Source organism: Somniosus microcephalus, chromosome 13 (assembly GCF_052327205.1).
Source record: "Somniosus microcephalus isolate GS21.2 chromosome 13, FLI_Smic_1.0, whole genome shotgun sequence".
In the NCBI taxonomy this organism is placed as follows: domain Eukaryota; kingdom Metazoa; phylum Chordata; class Chondrichthyes; order Squaliformes; family Somniosidae; genus Somniosus; species Somniosus microcephalus.
Window position 1 is genome coordinate 123,461,614 of NC_140999.1, and position 17,463 is coordinate 123,479,076.

General features: G+C 44.2%; 1 protein-coding gene across 5 annotated transcripts in view; it reads left to right on the forward strand.

Moving 5' to 3' along the window:
• The window catches only part of znf335 (zinc finger protein 335), an 84,124-nt gene that overhangs the window by 41,270 nt on the left and 25,391 nt on the right, over window positions 1-17,463 (forward strand). For 4 of the 5 annotated variants that reach the window (XM_086005259.1, XM_086005263.1, XM_086005260.1 and 1 more), the window contains exons 12-17: window positions 203-319; window positions 980-1,056; window positions 5,621-5,781; window positions 7,737-7,966; window positions 12,248-12,329; window positions 14,559-14,653. In XM_086005259.1, coding sequence (XP_085861385.1) covers window positions 203-319; window positions 980-1,056; window positions 5,621-5,781; window positions 7,737-7,966; window positions 12,248-12,329; window positions 14,559-14,653 — 762 coding nt within the window. The remainder of the gene's footprint in view (window positions 1-202; window positions 320-979; window positions 1,057-5,620; window positions 5,782-7,736; window positions 7,967-12,247; window positions 12,330-14,558; window positions 14,654-17,463) is intronic. The other variant, XM_086005262.1, reaches the window with a different exon arrangement.

Below are 17,463 nucleotides of genomic sequence, written 5' to 3' on the forward strand. Positions count from 1 at the left end.
GCTAACCTGTACTCATTTACAGATGCTGACTGCCCTGCTGTGTATTTCCAGTGTTTTTTTGTTTTTATTACAGATTGCCAGGCTTTTTTATCCTTTTTATGATTTAAGATACTTAAATCGATTTGTAACAAACTCTGTGTGTTAAGGACTTTCTCTTGTTTTCCTAGCTTTAATTGATTCTTGCTGTGAATTTTCCCCGCAGGTGCCCAAGGTGAATTCCTACCCTTGTCCTGTGTGCTATCGGGTCTATCCCATGCAGAAGAGGCTAACGCAGCACTTAAAAACACACAGTGCCGAAAAGCCGCACATGTGTGTTAAGGTTGGTGCACCTCTTACTCCTGTGGTTTCCTGTAAATGCAGGTCTTCTAACTTATTCACAAAAAAAACAATGTTTATTCTCCCAAGTACATTACCTAGAACTGTTATACCACCTAATAGACAAAAGACTGTTCTGATACTTTGCCTCTTTGACACGGTTGTATTGCACATGGTTTTATAATTGACATTTCATCATGCTGCCAGCCGTGTAAAGCTCTATTTAATCACAGGAACAGGAGTTGATCATTCAGCCCCTCGAGCCTGTTCCGACATTCAATTAGATTGTGGCTGATCTGTATCTTAACTCCATCTACCTGCCTTGGTTCCATAACCCTTAATTTAACAAAAATCTATCCATCTCCGTTTTCAAATTTTCAATTAACCTCCAGCTTCAACAGCTTTTTGGGGGGAGAGAGTTCCTGATTTGCACTAGTCTTTGTGTGAAGTGCTTTCTGACATCACCCCTGAACAGTCCAGCTCTAATTTGAAGGTTACGCCCCCTTGTTCTGGACTCCCCCACCCGAGGATATAGTTTCTCTATCAACTCCTTTGATCATCTTAAACACCTCAATTAGATCACCCTTTAATCTTCTTCTATATTCAAGGGAATACAAGCCTAGTCTATGCAACCTGTCCTCATAATCTAACCCTTTTATTGCAGTGTGGGAAATCTTTTAAGAAGAGGTACACATTCAAAATGCATCTACTAACCCACATTCAGGCTCTTGGAAACAGCAGGTAGGTCTGACTCTAAGGTTACGTTGTGCTACAGCATAACACGTGCTTGAGCATGGTGCTGATTAACTGAGCATGGTGCATTGAGGAGACTTGGTCTATACAGAAGCAGAGTCTGAAATGACTGATTAATTTCCCCCTTTCCCACAGGCACTGAGTCAAGCTGGGGTAATGTTCCATTGGCTGCATAACCTACCTGGCCTTGCATGCTTCCCAGTTACATGTGTGTGCCTAGATTGAGAGTGTTGTCCAGAAACTCCGCCACAGGTGTGCATTACAGCCAAGCACCATCCTGTCCTTGACTGACTTCCAAACATGAAACTTTTCCAGCAGAATCACTAGGTAGTGGTCAGGGGCAGGAACTCTGCAGATTTTTTGCCTTGCTAGCCCAGGGTGTTAAGGCCAGTTAGAGCATATTCTCCATGATGTATCAGCAGTCCTGGCCTGCTCCTTCCCCACTCCCTGTAGTGTACCATTGACTCTGGTAACTCCCTCCTGCTTCCTGGGTTCCTCCAGCTGCCGATCTGCTTGTTCTCTCTTGCGGTCTCCCTCAGCGACATTATGAATGCTGCAAGAAATAGAGAGGAAAGTGTTGCGGGGTAAGCCAAGGGGAAACGAGAATAAAACTGTACGGTGAGAGGGAAAATAAAATAAAAGAGCAGAGGGACAGAAAAAGTGGAGAAGAGGAAAACAGAAACCAAAGTGCAAGAGGAGCGAGAGAGTAGTGTGGCAAGAGATGGAGAGGTGGCTTCTAGGGAGAGATTAGATCAATTTTTTGGCTATCGGAGTTTGGAGCGCCCTCTGCTTGCAGACCTCAGTGACTGGTGAGAGGGAGACTTGTATGAGAGCAAGTGTGAGAGCCATTGAGAGTGCTAGACCTAAAGTCGGAGATATGGAGAAAGACTGAGGAGGATAGAAAGTGAGAGACGAAGAGAAAGATAAACAGTGAAACAACGTATTAGGGAGTGGCAGATGGCAGAGGAAACGAGAGAGGGGCAATTTTTATAAACCTTTTTTGCTATGGCAATCGACCAATGTTTATTTCAAATGATGTAGCTTTGTAAATATTGTTCATTGAACTCCTGCAACACTCAATTCCTTCTTGCTGGTGTATGTACGTCACCTGTTGGGAATCCTGTACAGTAGGAATTCACTGTGGTGTACTGTTTACAGTAAGATTGCATAAGCAAATGTGCCCTCTTTCTTTAACTTCATTGGGTGGAAATGTGGCTTCATCCTCTTTTTTGTACATAACATAAGAAGTAGGAGCAGGAGTAGATCATACGGCCCCTCGGGCCTGCTCTGCCATTCAATAGGATCATGGCTGATCCGAATCTAGTCTCATGTACAATTCCCTGCCTTCTCCCCGTAACCCCTAATTCCTTTGTCTGCTAGGAAATTGTCTATCTCAGTTTTAAATTTATTTAATGTTGCAGCTTCCACAGCTCTCTGGGGTAGCAAATTCCATAGATTTACTACCCTCTGAGTGAAGAAGTTTCTCCTCATCTCAGTTTTGAAAGGGCAGCCCCTTATTCTAAGATTATGCCCCCTAGTTCTAGTCTCACCCATCAGTGGAAACATCCTCACCGCATCCACCTGATCAAGCCCCCTCACAATCTTATATGTTTCGATAAGATCGCCTCTCATTCTTCTGAACTCCAATGAGTAGAGGCCCAACCTACTCAACCTTTCCTCATACGTCAACCCCCTCATCTCCGGAATCAACCGAGTGAACCTTCTCTGAACCGCCTCGAGAGCAAGTATATCTTTCCTTAAATATGGAAACCAAAACTGCGCACAGTATTCCAGGTGTGGCCTCACCAATACCCTGTATAACTGCAGCAAGACCTCCCTGTTTTTATACTCCATCCCCTTTGCAATAAAAGCCAAGATTTCATTGGCCTTCCTGATCACCTGCTGCACCTGCATACTAACTTTTTGTGTTTCATGCACCAGGACCCCCAGATCCCTTTGTAATGTAGCACTTTGCAGTTTCTCTCCATTTAGATAATAACTTGCTCTTTGATTTTTTCTGCCAAAGTGCATAACCTCACACTTACCAATATTATATTCCATCTGCCAAATCTCTGCCCACTCACTTAGCCTGTCTATGTCCTTTTGCAGGTTTTTTTATGTCCTCCTCACTCACTGCTTTCCCTCCCATCTTTGTATCGTCGGCAAACTTGGATACGTTGCACTCGGTCCCTTCCTCCAAATCGTTAATATAGATTGTAAAGAGTTGGGGTCCCAGCACTGACTCCTGCGGAACACCACTAGTTACTGATTGCCATCCTGAGAATGAACCGTTTATCCCAACGCTTTGTTTTCTGTTAGATAGCCAATCTTCCACCCATGCCAGTATATTACCCCCAATCCTGTGATTTTTTTTATCTTGATCAGTAATCTTTTGTGTGGAACCTTGTCAAATGCCTTTTGGAAGTCCAAATACACTACATCCACTGGTTCCCCTTTATCCACCCTGTATGTTACGTCCTCAAAGAATTCGAGCAAATTTGTCAAACATGACTTCCCCTTCATAAAACCATGCTGACTCTGTCCTATTAAATTATGTTTATCCAAATGCTCTGTTATTGTTTCCTTAATAATGGACTCCAACATTTTGCCAACCACAGATGTTAGGCTAACTGGTCTATAGTTTCCAGCTTTTTGTCTACTTCCCTTCTTAAATAAGGGTGTTACATTAGCAGTTTTCCAATCTGCCGGGACCTTTCCTGAGTCCAGGGAGTTTTGGAAAATAATCACCAATGCATCCACAATCCCTACCGCCACTTCTCTCAAGACCCTAGGATGTAGGCCATCAGGTCTGGGGGATTTATCCGCCTTGAGTCCCATTATTTTACCGAGTACCATCTCCTTAGTGATTTTAATCGTGTTTAGCTCCCCCCCCCCCCCCCCCCCCCATTGCCCCTTGTTTGTCCAGTGTTGGGATATTTTTAGTGTCCTCTACTGTAAAGACTGATGCAAAATATTTGTTCAGCGTCTTTGCCATCTCCATGTTCCCCACCACCAGTTTCCCGGTCTCATCCTCTAAGGGACCAACGTTCACTTTAGCCACCCTTTTTCTTTTTATATAGCTGTAGAAACTCTTGCTATCTGTTTTTATATTTTTTGCTAGTTTACTTTCATAATCTATCTTCCCTTTCTTACTTTAATGAGAATATAATGAACAATTAAGAGATATTGGCCCCGATATTTACGGGGAGGGTGCGGGAACAGCTGTAGAACCTGAAAGGCCGGAGGTCCTGCCAAACTTAACAGCAGGACATCACTATCATTTTTTTTTATCCGTTTCCCGACCCGCAGCCATCAAATTGACAGCCTGGCTGGCAGCAGGGGTAATACCAGCAGCGGGAGGTCTCAGCCAGCGACCCTTCGGAACGATCCCTGGCAATCGGGAGTTGGGGGGAGGTCGGACATCGCAGTGGAGTTTGGGTGGGGAAGGTCGGACATCGCGATAGGGGAGGGAAGAGAGAACCTCGCCTGGGGGGAGGGAGGGGGGAACATTGGGGCTGGGGGGGAAGAAAGAGCGTATATTGAGGCTGGGGGGAAGAAAGAGAGGACATCAGGGCTGGGGGGAAGAAAGAGATGACATTGGGGCAGGAAGGGAGGGCATCGCGGGGGTGGGGAGGGAGGGCATTGTGGCGGAGAGGGGGGGAAGAGAGGACGTAGTGGTGGATGGGAGAGGTGATCGGGCTGTGGTCCTGCTCCCCTTGGTCCATAATGCATGCTGGGAAATACACTTACTTGTGGATCCGGCAGCTCCCGCCTCCATTTCACTGGTGGGCTTCGCGACACCTTAAAAAAAAAAAAAAAAAAAAAAAAAAAACAACACCCAGCAACAGTGAAAACAGCAACAGGGGCACACATGGCAGGTTGGGGTACATCTCATGCATTTGAAGGTTTACCCCAACCCTCTCCTGCCCGTCGTGTGGGGTTAATGTCAAGGCCATTGGTGATGAGGAATGGGACACACTCCCATTTTGACACTAGTGTCTGCCTCGAGTGCTGTCTGGACAGGTATATCATGGGATAGGTATAGAGTAACGCTCTCTCTAATCTGCCCAGCAACGTACCTCACTCCAACCACAGAGCTGTTGCACCAGAGTGGCATTATTTTCTATTTGCCACACTGATTCTCTGATTTCTGAGTCACATTGCCAATTTAATGCTACATTAGGGACAGTTTTGTGCTGTGGGTTCATCTGCTAAGCACTGGGTTGAGACTGCCTTACAGATTGAAGAGTTTTATCCCATTATTTTTGAACCTTGCGTCTGAGACTTTGTCTTGTTTTGAAGTTCATTTGCTGCAAAGTATGGCAGGATTTAGATCAAACTATTGAACAGTATTTAGCACTTCAGTTATTTTGCACAAGCATTAACTTCATGGGGGGTGAGAAACTTCATATTGGAATAATTGATGTCAGCGAGCCACTTTCTAAAAATATTTTATAGAAGATGTATATATTTTCAGCCCAGTAGGTGTACTCTGGTTAGACAATGATCAGTGTTTGTTTTCCTGTATTTAGCCTTTGTTTTGCTTTTATAGATTTAAATGTGAATTCTGTGACTACGTCTGTGAGAACAAGAAGCTCCTCCTCAACCACCAGCTATCGCATACCACAGATAAACCATTTAAATGTGACTTCTGCAAGTACTCCACCATCAAAGAAGACTTCCTGGTTTCTCATGTTGCCATTAAACACACAGGTGAGCTTAGAGACAGGGGGGTCTCTGGTGCTTCTTAGATGTGTGTCACCTTCAACCAAAGAATTCCATGAGCAAGGAAGGTACTTTAAATGGAAGGTGCTTGTAGCATATGCCCACCCCCTTCCCCTCCCCTCCCCTCAATCAAAGTAGTGGAGAATTCTCAGTTTAGCCCACCATATTTAAAAGACTTCAATAGAGTTTGGTGGCAGCCACCTGGAGATGAATTGATACACAGACCTTTTTGAGTTACGTTCAGTGCTGGGACCAGGAGTGAAGTTGATTCCACCCCCCCCCCCCCCCCCCTACCATGTAGTCAGATCAAGAAGAGTTAGCCAGAGCCAGCCTGTTGACTACACCGGTTTTTTTTTTCCCTGGCCAGTGGGTCTCCTGGAGGTTGATTTTTGGAGAAAAAATTGAGACTGTCTTCTTGAGGAAAGATGTATTTTCTGACTTTTTCTCCTAATTTTTTTGGGGGAGTGGGGGGGGTGGGGAATTACTCAACAATAAAAAGCTATCTATTCCCACCTTTAAAGACAGGATGTGATTGCTTTTTTGGGGCAAAAATGAAGTTTTTAATCATCAGGATGCATATAGGAAGCAAAGTGTTCTCATTACCTTTATTGCACCTTCTTTAATATGGGGAAGAAATTGATGCCTGAACCAAACAATTTGCATGTTATTCCTGTTCCATTTATTTAAAAATGTTATGTTAGCTTGTATAAAATATACTTTTTGATGCAGGGATATTACTCTGCTTTACTGGAATGTGTTGATTTTTCCCTGGTCCTCACACCCCTCTCCACAGTACTTGTAAGATGTGATGGGAAGCATGACCAGGAAAAGTAAGGAATGATTCAGCTGTGTGTGGGTTTGAGGGGAAGTATTTCTGTCTGGCGAATGCTGTGTGTGAGAGAATGGACACATTAGATACAGTATGTTGCTGGTGGGTTTACTTGGACCACGCCACAAGTAACAGCACCTTGTGTTGTATTGGTCTGAATAATATCCTATTTATTGAGTATCTGAAATGTGTTAATTCCGTAATACAGCCCCCACGTTCATGCTAATGCAATTTGTCCGCTATATGCGTTGAACGATTTATATGAATTTAGACATTTTTGTCTGCCCAAACTATTGAATGTGATCAGATTCCACTGTACTTGCAAAATTCACTTCCATATTTCAAGGCAAGCTTGAGTGCTTCAATAAATCCCTTTCCACTTATAGGTTAAGTATGCCTTAACGAGGTGCGAACTCCTCATTAACATGTTTTACAGCAGTCAGTGCTGAGTCGTGCATGCTGTAACCTGACACCAGTTAGGGGTGATTTACAGGGCAATTGCACCTTAACTACTCACTGAACACCTGTTTCTGCCTGAAATAGCTGGTGCGTTTAACACACTGTGAGCGCCAACTTTTATAATTGACAGTAACGGTAATGGAAAATGGTTTGGACTATTTGACCGATTTTAAACGTGGACGGTTTAAGCAGTGGTGACTGTAATGGGAAATGATCACAAATCCACACTAATTATTGAACAACTATTTGAAAATTGCAAGTAGTAGTTTGATGTGATATAGCAGTAATGGAGGCCAGATAGTATCGGAGAAGGTGATGTGGAGTTTTTCTGTTTTGCATACCAACTATCCATTTTGGCCAATCTCTTAAGATTACCAGTAAATTCTGAATTACGGGTTCAAACCCAGGCCTCTAAAGTGAAAAGACAGTGCTCTAATAACCCAATGCATCATGTAGTCGATGCAATATGTGGTTTAATGGGATTTGCAGTTTACTATTCCAATAATGGAATGGAGTTCCTGTCTATGAGCAATGTTCCTTGTACAGTATTTTGACCACTATAATTAAACCATTAAAATAGAAGAGTTGGTGAAACCATGTGAACGATCTGTTTTAGTTAAGGGATTACACATGCATTAAATGTACATTCTCATAGGTGAGAAGCCATTCTCCTGTGACCTCTGCCATTTCAACACCAAACATAAGAAGAACTTGCGGCTGCACGTTCAGTGCCGCCACCCGGAGTACTACGAGGACTGGGCAAAGATCCATCCCGAAGAGCCACCACGCAGGCGCCGGCCATTCTTCACTCTGCAGCAAATAGAAGAGTTGAAACAACAGCACGAGCAGATGCAGTCTACGCAGGAAAGCATACGAGACACCATTGTGAGTGTAGCTCTTCAGACATCGGTTTAGAATTGTTCCCACTAATTACGCACACAATACATAACTTTCTACTGGAATTTTTTGAGGATGTAACTGGTAAAATAGATAAGGGAGCACCAGTGGATGTGATGTATTTGGACTTTCAAAAGGCTTTCAATAAGGTCCTGCATAAGAGATTAGCGTGTAAAGTTAAGGCACATGGGACTGGGGGCAAGGTATTGACTTGGATAGAGAACTGGTTGGCAGACAGAAAGCAAAGAGTTGGAATAAATGGGTCTTTTTCCGAGTGGCAGGCAGTGACTAGTGGGGTACCGCAAGGATCGGTCCTTGGACCTCAGCTATTCACAATATATATTAATGATCTAGACGAGGAAAGTAGATGTAATATCTCCAAGATTGCAGACGACACAAAGCTGGGTGGGTGTGTGTGCTGTGAGGAGGATGCTGAAAAACTCCAGGATGATTTGGACAGGTTGGGTGATTGGGCAGAAGCATGGCAGATGCAATATAACGTGGATAAATGTGAGGTTATCCACTTTGGTGTCAAAAACAGGAAGGCAGATTATTATCTGAATGGCAATAGATTGGGAGAAGGGGAAGTGCAACGAGACCTGGGTGTCCTTGTGCACCAGTCGCTGAAGGTAAGCATGCAGGTGCAGCAGGCGGTTAAGAAGGCAAATGGTATGTTGACCTTCGTAGCGAGAGGGTTTGAGTACAGGAACAAGGATGTCTTGCTGCAGTTGTACAGGGCCTTGGTGAGACCACACCTTGAGTATTGTGTGCAGTTTTGGTCGCCTTATCTGAGGAAGGATATTCTTGCCATGGAGGGAGTTCAGCGAAGATTCACCAGGCTGATAGCTGGGATAGCAGGAATGACGTATGAGGAGAGATTGGGTCGATTGGGCTTATACTCGCTGGAGTTTAGATGAATGAGAGGGGATCTCATTGAAACTTATAAAATTCTGACAGGACTGGACAGACTAGATGCAGGAAGGATGTTCCCGATGGTCGGGGAGTCCAGAACCAGGGGTCACAGTCTAAGGATAAGGGGTAAGCCATTTAGGACAGAAATGAAGAGGAATTTCTTCACCCAGGGAATGGTGAACCTGTGAAATTCTCTACCACAGAAGGCAGTAGAGGCCAATTCATTAAATATATTCAAGAAGGAGTTGGATATATTTCTTAAGGCTAATGGGATCAAGGGATATGGGGAGAAGGCAGGAACAGGGTACTGAATTTGGATGATCAGCCATGATCTCATTGAATGGCGGAGCAGGCTCGAGGGGCCGAATGGCCGACTTCTCCTATCTTCTATGTTTCTAAACTTGTGTTTGTCTGTGCTGTGACTGTCGTGTCTGTGTGAAGTGTCAGGTTTCCTTTTCCTTATTGGTTCAGTGTTAGTCTGTTTTCTCCATTATTATTGGTGAATAATAAAAGTATAAAATTGGTTTGCATCATATTACTCAAAACCTTACGATCCAAAAGCTTTTATTTCCCGAAATCACATTCTACTAAAAACTTGGGGTAAACCCACCCTTGTCAGTTTCTCAACCAGTCCACTGTATACCCCTGAAAATAACATTTCTTGTAGAATGAAGACACAAAAAAAATCTCTCCTTCCCTCCACCCCCCTCCACCTCAACATTACCTATAAATCTTGGCGCCAAAAACTCCCCCTGTCTCTCCACAACAGGAGCTTCCGAACATCCTGAATGTTGGGTTCTGTTCCCTTTCCCCAACCACACAGACAAACAACCAGGCAATGTTTGGATTAAGTTTCTCTATCAGCGTCCCTGGGACTACAATTTCCAAGGGACAGCACCGCTTTCTTTAGCAAAGGAACGTTTCCATTTCCCTCTTGAATTTGTTGGTGCTATTCGCTGCTGCACACTCCCTTTACTGTCTGTTCCACACATTCACCAGTCTCTGTGAAGTAGTCACATTGAAACTTTCTGTTCACCTTCACTCTTCTGAGTTTGTGTCTGTGCCCCCAGTTAGAGTTTGTGGTAATGTCCTACAATTTGAGGGTTTGGTGTATACCCATTAGGATTTTGTTCACTAAGCTGCCTTTTCTCCAGTGTAAACATCCTGGCTTCCTTTGTCTTTTCTTGGAGCTCGAGTGTCTAATCTTTAGTTGCCCTCTGTACCTTCTCCATAGTCAGAATGTCTCCAGATTACCAGAATTCTGCACAGTGCCCTGTTACAAGTTTATTACCCCCACCCCCGTGCTATGCTCTCTTGGTCAAGCTATGCACTAAGATTTTGCTCACTTTCTTTACTGCCGTTGCACATTGCACTGATACTTTCAATCAACTATGCACCAGTATCCCAAATCTCTCTTCCATGTTGTCTAGCAGTCATTACTGCTTTTTTTTCTATTCCTACTGCTTATGTTCCCTTCCCTAGACATTGCCTCGCATTCATCCACATTAAATTACCTCTCCTCTCAGCCCCATTTTTTCTACATCTTTTGTTGTTTTTTCCTTCAAGATGCCCTCTTGACATTTTACCTATTAGAAATGTCAGACTCATGGGCCAGGGTTATTGTTACGTCCATTTTTTAAATGACATTCACCATTCTCCAATTCTGATGAACCACTCCTGTTGTCAATGAAACACTAAAAATGGATGCCAAGTTGTGACCAGTTTCATTACCCACTTCCTTACATACCCTAGTGTGCATACCATTTAGGCCAGATGTCTTGTCTTCCTTTGGTACTCTCAGCCTGCCTGTCATTTTGATTTATTCTTACGTTTTTTTATGTGCTTTACATTCCTCACAATCATCATTTCATTTTCTATTTTAGCTTCCAACCAGTTTGTTATTCTCTTCAACCTATTAATCTCTGTCCTCTGATCTACCTGTTGATTTATATTTGAATAAAGTTACTGTTTCCTCATCCCCACAATTAATGTGTTGCCTGTATCATTTTTTTCCTCCTGTATTACATTTCTTTCCCAGTGAGATATGGTTACCTTACATTCTCAATGTATGCTTGAAAATATTTCATTTATTTCTATATTCCTCCCCTTTAACAATGGGTTCCACTCCATGTTTGGAATCCCATATACTTAATGTTTGTCCCAATGATAAATAGCTGCCAGTGTTTCAAAGCAGTAATTCAGTAGATTGTGGCTTATGGAAGTAAGCAGAAGCATGAGATTTAAATTTGTTGGTAGCTAATTGTTTAGAATCTAACCTTCATTATTGACTTGTTACAATTACTGTACTGTGCTCACAATGTATTATAGGCAGCATGACCCAGCAAATGGCTGAAAAATTGTGATGTAGCGCACACAGCACTAGTCTTAAGATTCAATGTTATCTCTTGCCAGCAGAATGCCAGGAAGTATAATTAAATAATGTGCATATATTTACATCGTAATGACAAACATTCCCTAGCAATCTCCAGAAAAGATGCCTTTCTAATTCCGATTGGTGCTTTGAGGATTGACCTTGCAAGCTTGCAGCCACTTTCTCATGCCAATAAATTCAAAAACAGTACTACTTTGAATTATTTAGTATTGCTGTAATATCAAGCAGTTCATTGGATAACTCAACCCATCCATTACTCTTGGTCCTAGCCTTTAAATTTATTTATTATGTAAATACCTCTCCTCTCTTTCTTCCACCTCTATCTCAAACCTGCAGTGTTATTTGCCATGTTTTTGTGGGTTTACAGTAAAGTTAGAAATCTGCAATGTTGTTTCCTACTAGTGTTTACTATTCACTGCACAGGTTAACTGGTCATTCATTTCAGTTGCTGTTTGTGGTATCTTGCTGTGCACTAACTGATTGCTGTGTTTACCCACAAACGGTGACTGCACTTCAAAATAAATCTATTGGTTATGTAGCACTTGGGAACTTCCCGAGGGTATGATATTATACAAAAGAAGTCCTTTCTACTCTTGCTATATATTTCAATGTTAGAATCTACTCCTAAACTAGTGGTTTGATGTGGACATTGGTTTGTATACCATCACTTATGTCTGTGTACTAAACCGAGATGGTAAAGTTGTTGTCTGTGGGAGCTTGCCATGAGCCTTGGGGGGTCACACTAAATCCACATTCTCATTAATTTGTATACGTCTCAAAATGCAGATTCTAGCATTAGGATTTATCCCACATGTGAGAAAACAGCCCTTTTCAAATCCCCCACAATTCAAAAAGGACAGCAGTTAGCAACCACATTCAGTGACATTTCCTTGCCATAAATGTGAGAGTTTTTTCTCTCCTGAACTCTGTAACTTGTCTGATGTGCTGTGCATTTATATTGTTAGATGCCCCTGACCTACCAGACCATTCCAACATCAATGGTTAACCAGGATTCCTTGGGAACTGCTACTATCATTTATGAACAAGGTATGTGACTCCATGGTAGGATTCTGTCAAATGTATTTCAAAGTGTAAAAACAAATCACTTCTGTCTTCTGAATCTGGCTTCCTTTCAATGTAAGCAACTGTCCCTAAAGTATGTACACAACAGCTTGCATTTATATAGCGCCTTTAATGTAGTAAAACGTGCTAAGGTGCCTCACAGCAGCGTATTCAGACAAAAATTAACACTAAGCTAAAGAAGGACATACTAGGATGGGTGACTAAGAACATAAGAAATAGGAGCAGGAGTAGGCCATTCGGCCCTTCGAGCCTGCTCCGCCATTCAATGAGATCATGGCTGATCTTCTGCCTCAACTCCATTCACCGGCCCTATCGCCATATCCCTTGATGCCCTTACTAGTCAGAAATCTATCGACTTCTGTTTTGAATATACCCAATGACTGAGCCTCCACTGCCCTCTGGGGTAGAGAATTCCAAAGATTCACCACCCTTTGAGTGAAGAAATTTCTTCTCCTCTCAGCCCTGAATGGCCTACCCTTTATCCTGAGGCTGTGGCCCCTGGTTCTAGACTCCTCAGCCAAAGGAAACATTCTCCTAGCATCCACCCTATGAAGCCCTGTAATAATTTTGATTGCTTCAATGAGATCCCCTCTTAGTCTTCTGAATTCAAGAGAATATAGGCCTAGCTTACTCGATCTCTTCTCATACGACAGTCCCGCCATCCTAGGAATCAATCTCGTGAACCTTCGTTGCACTCCCTCTATGGCAAGTATATCCTTCCTTAGGTAAGGAGACCAAAATTGTACTCCAGGTGTGGTCTCACCAAGGCCCTATATAATTGGAGTAAGACATCTTTACTCCTGTACTCAGATCCTCTTGTAATGAAGGCCAGCATACCATTTGCCTGCCTAATGGCTTGCTGCACCTGCACTTTCAGTGACTCATGTACAAGGACACGCAGGTCCCTTTTGAGCATCAGTAGCGTAGTGGTAATGTCACTGGGCTAGTAATCCAGAAGCCTGGACTAATGATCCAGAGACATGAGTTTAAATCCCACCATGGCAGCTGGGGAATTTAAATACAGTTGATTAAATAAATCTGGAATAAAAAACTTATGTTGGGGCTCAAGCACCGATCCTTGCTGTACCCCACTAGTCACAGCCTGCCATCCTGAAAAAGACCCGGTTATCCCTACTCCTTGTTTTCGGTCTGTTAACCAATTCTCAATCCATGCTAGTATATTACCCCCAATTCCATATGCCCTAATTTTGTTCACCAACCTCTTGTGTGGGACCTTATCAAAGGCCTTCTGAAAATCCAGATACACCACATCTACTAGTTCCCCTTTGTCTACTCCACTAGTTACATCCTCAAAGAACTCCAATAGGTATGTCAAACAGGATTTCCCTTTCATAAATCCATGTTGACTCTGCCCAATCTTGCTATTAGTTTCTAAGTGCCCAGTTATTGTATCCTTTATAATAGATTCCAGCATTTTCCCAACTACTGATGTGAGACTAACAGCTTGGTCAAAGAGGTAGGTTTCAAGGAGCGTCTTGAAGGAGGCGAGCGAGGTTTAGGGAGGAAATTCCAGAGCTTTGGGCCTCGACGGCTGATGGCACTGTGGCCAATAGTTGGGCAAAGGAAGTGGGGATGCACTAGACTAGAATTGGAGGAACGCAGAGTCCCCAGAGGGTTGTAGGGCTAGAGGAGGTTATAGAGTTGGGATGGGGCGAGGTCATGGAGGTATTTGAATGCGAGGATGAGAATTTTAAACTCTAGGCATTAGTGGCCCTAGAGCCAAGGTATATCAGCATGCACAGGGGTGACAGGTGAACGGGTTTTGGTGCAAATTAGAAAAAAGGCATCAGCGTTTTGATGAGCTCAAGTTTAGGGAGGGTGCAAGATGGGAGGCTGGCCAGGCATTTTCTAAAATAATGATTACACAAGCAGCCAGTTATTAGATGGAGAAGGTTTAGCTATTGAGCCTTCGCTCCACCAAATTCCTGTAGGCCTCTGATCTGGTGTTGAGATGCATATGGCCAGTTGAGAAACTGAGAATTGGCCATCTTTACTCAACAATACAAATCTCTCATCTTTCTGCATCTACACACAAATCCCACGGCGTCTTGTGGCACATGGGTTTCTGCCTGTGATTCATTGATGAATTTCCAATCTCAGTCCTCCCATTGGGAGAAAACGTACTAACTGTATACAGAGTGATGAATAAGCATATGATCTTCTGCCTATCAGGTGCAAGTGAATCCTCGGAGATCGCAGCACAAAATGCCCTGGACCTCCTGCTGAATATGAGCACGCCAAGGGAGCTCGTCACAAATTCATTACAGGTATAGAACTTTGAAATAATCCTCAGCTTTTTAACAAAATCATGTGTGCGTTTGGGAAGTGTGTATTTCCCCAATTAAATTATCTAGAGACCATGCAGTCATTTAAAACAAATAATAAATTCCTTCATATTTTCAGGAAAAATATTACATAGTTCATGTTTGTTCCTGAACATATGAATTTATTATTTGTTTTGAATTTTATTTGGATCTCTCTCAAAACTCTGGCAGTGTCTGCACTTTAGAGCAGGGTTGTCCAAACTATAGTCTGTGGACTAATTGCTAACTGTGATCCTTGGCAATCTGGCTCAGAAAGCCCAGGCAACTCTGTTCTATTTGTGCTTCTACTTTTTACCCGCTGTTTGTCCTCTTTTTTGAATTTCATGGGCCTGAAGGCTCAGAATTGGCTGTTTGGTAGAACTGTTACCTCTGGTAGACAAATCAAAAATCAGAACACCAAGATCTGTTCATCTCAATAACTTGAGATGTAACGGAACACTGATTTAAATTCCATATTTGGCTCCACACTACGACCCAGAGTGAGCCACAAAGACAAAAAGCTTGGTTGTTGCTGCTTGACGGTGTGTTATTCAGTCCCTAACCAAACAGTATTGACAGATGAATTACAGAAAAGCTGTATTAAATTTATTTAGAGAAGTTTCATTTACAAATTATGTATGTGCTTTTCATGTGAAAGTGTGTATAGTAGCATCAGATACTTTGTAGAATACCTACAATCCATGATTACAACCCAGGCTCTCTTGTTGAGCCCACTTGTTTACTTTCAGTTGCTGATTCTATGGGCTCGATTTTAACTCGGCTGTCAAGTGGGCTTTGAGGCGTGTGGGGGGTTAAAATCGCAAAACCTGGGGGTCGGGACCCCCCCCCCCCCCGGCCTGGTTCCCGACACCTAGCCATTTTAACCCAGGCGTGTCTGATGGTCCCAAATCAGTCCCGCCTGCAACAGGCGGGACTGGTCTTTAGGGCCCTTAAATTGCACTCATTGGCCTTTATAATCCCATTTTAACAGGCCCTTGCTTGTTTAACCCTATTCCCGCGTAAAACACGCCTGGTGGGGAGCACGCCTGTGAAACCTGGCGTGAGCACTATTGGCTTGCTGACTATCAGCTGCAGGTCAACCATTAAAGAGGAGATTTGATCAGCCATCGTTTGCAGGTGGCAGGACTTTGTTGTTTCAGGCCTGGGGCAACTTTTACCAGGCTTAACCACACCTGTGGAAGATTGGAGCCCCTCACACTTCTCCAGTGTTGCCTCCTGCGAAACCCCTCTCGCCAGCCTCACTCGGCGCTTCCTCAACTGAGGCATCTACCAGAAGCATGGGAGGCCTTTTTTTCCTTCCCTTCTTGGCATTAGAGGACCTCCAGCCCCATTTGCGAAATGACACACGCCACAAGTGCAGAAGTTGCCATCAGAATTTTTATGCAAAACAAGCAGCTGATGGCATTTTTACAGAATACACAACATTTCACCCAAGCGACTACCCTTGTGACTGTTTGTGCTTTATTTTCCTCTTGCGCGTGCTGCTACGTAGTGGTTCCCCTGTGGCTTCAGCAGATGTGGAGGCCCCTTGCTCACTTTCCTGCTGCTCCTGTCTCGACACCTTTGGCGGGCGTCCTCTGGGGTGGCGAGCCTGTGAGGGCTCGTCGGCAGTCTGCTGCTCCTGCAGCTGTGCAGGAGTTGAGACGTCTATCTCAGTTGGGTATGAACTCCGGCGGGGCTCTGACCGAGGGCTCTGCAGTGGCATGAAAGTGTGAGCGCTTGGAGAGGAGCCCCCACTTCCTTGAGGTCTGCCACCAACCTCCCTCTCATGGGTCAGGTCCCCCTCAGTGCCTGCAAGTGGCTGGAGAGCACCTTGCTGCACATCAGGGGGACCATGGGATCCCGTATCTGCAATGGCAGTCCTACTTGGAAGGACTTGCATGAAGGTCTGGTTTCTCTGTTCAGTAGATGCCCATCGCTCCTCAAGAGATGTCATTCTATTCTGAACACTCACCATGTTTTCCATACCCTGGCGACTAACCTCCTCCATGGCCGTAGCCCTCCTCTCCTCTACCGTAGCCAGCCTTACCACGGAGGCAGCAATCATTTCCACGTAGGTAGCCATCCTTTCCATGTTGATGCGTTCATGCGCCAATGACTCCACAAAGGCTCTGCTCATGTTCACTATGGGCTCCACACTCGCAGCGACCCTAGAGATAAAACCTGCCAGAGACTCCTGCATCTGTGCCTGGAGTTCCATCACCTCTGATCTTACGGATGGACCCAGAGGCAGAGGGTCGACATGCAGCTGAGCCGAGCTGGCAGAGTCCTGCGCCCTCCGACGATGACTCTCCACTGCTGTCCCTGTCTCCACAATCTGCTGATGCTCACTTGTGAGCTGTGATACACCAGGTGACAACTCTACTCTATGTCCCGAAGGTCCCACCGAGGTGTGAGTGTCTGCGCTGGTGCTGGGTGCGCTTATTTCTGCTGACGCTGCGCCCTCAGAGGTTGCAGATTCCTCTGAGGAGTCCGGCTGCTCAGGCTCTTCCTCCTGCACAGTGGGGACGGGGGCTCTCGATGGTCCTGTGGGGGAGTCAAGGAAAAAGTTAGAGATGTGATGCCAAGGTTACATGCACATTGCGTTTTGCAGATGATCATAAGTCCATATGATGTAGCTTCACAATCATTATCAGCGACTCATGCAATGCCAATGAGAGAGATGGAAAACTATTCTGTCACCAACTTGCGGGGATGCACCTGTCTCTCCTTCCCCAACTCCTGCATCTATGTCGGCCCCGACAATCTCCAGG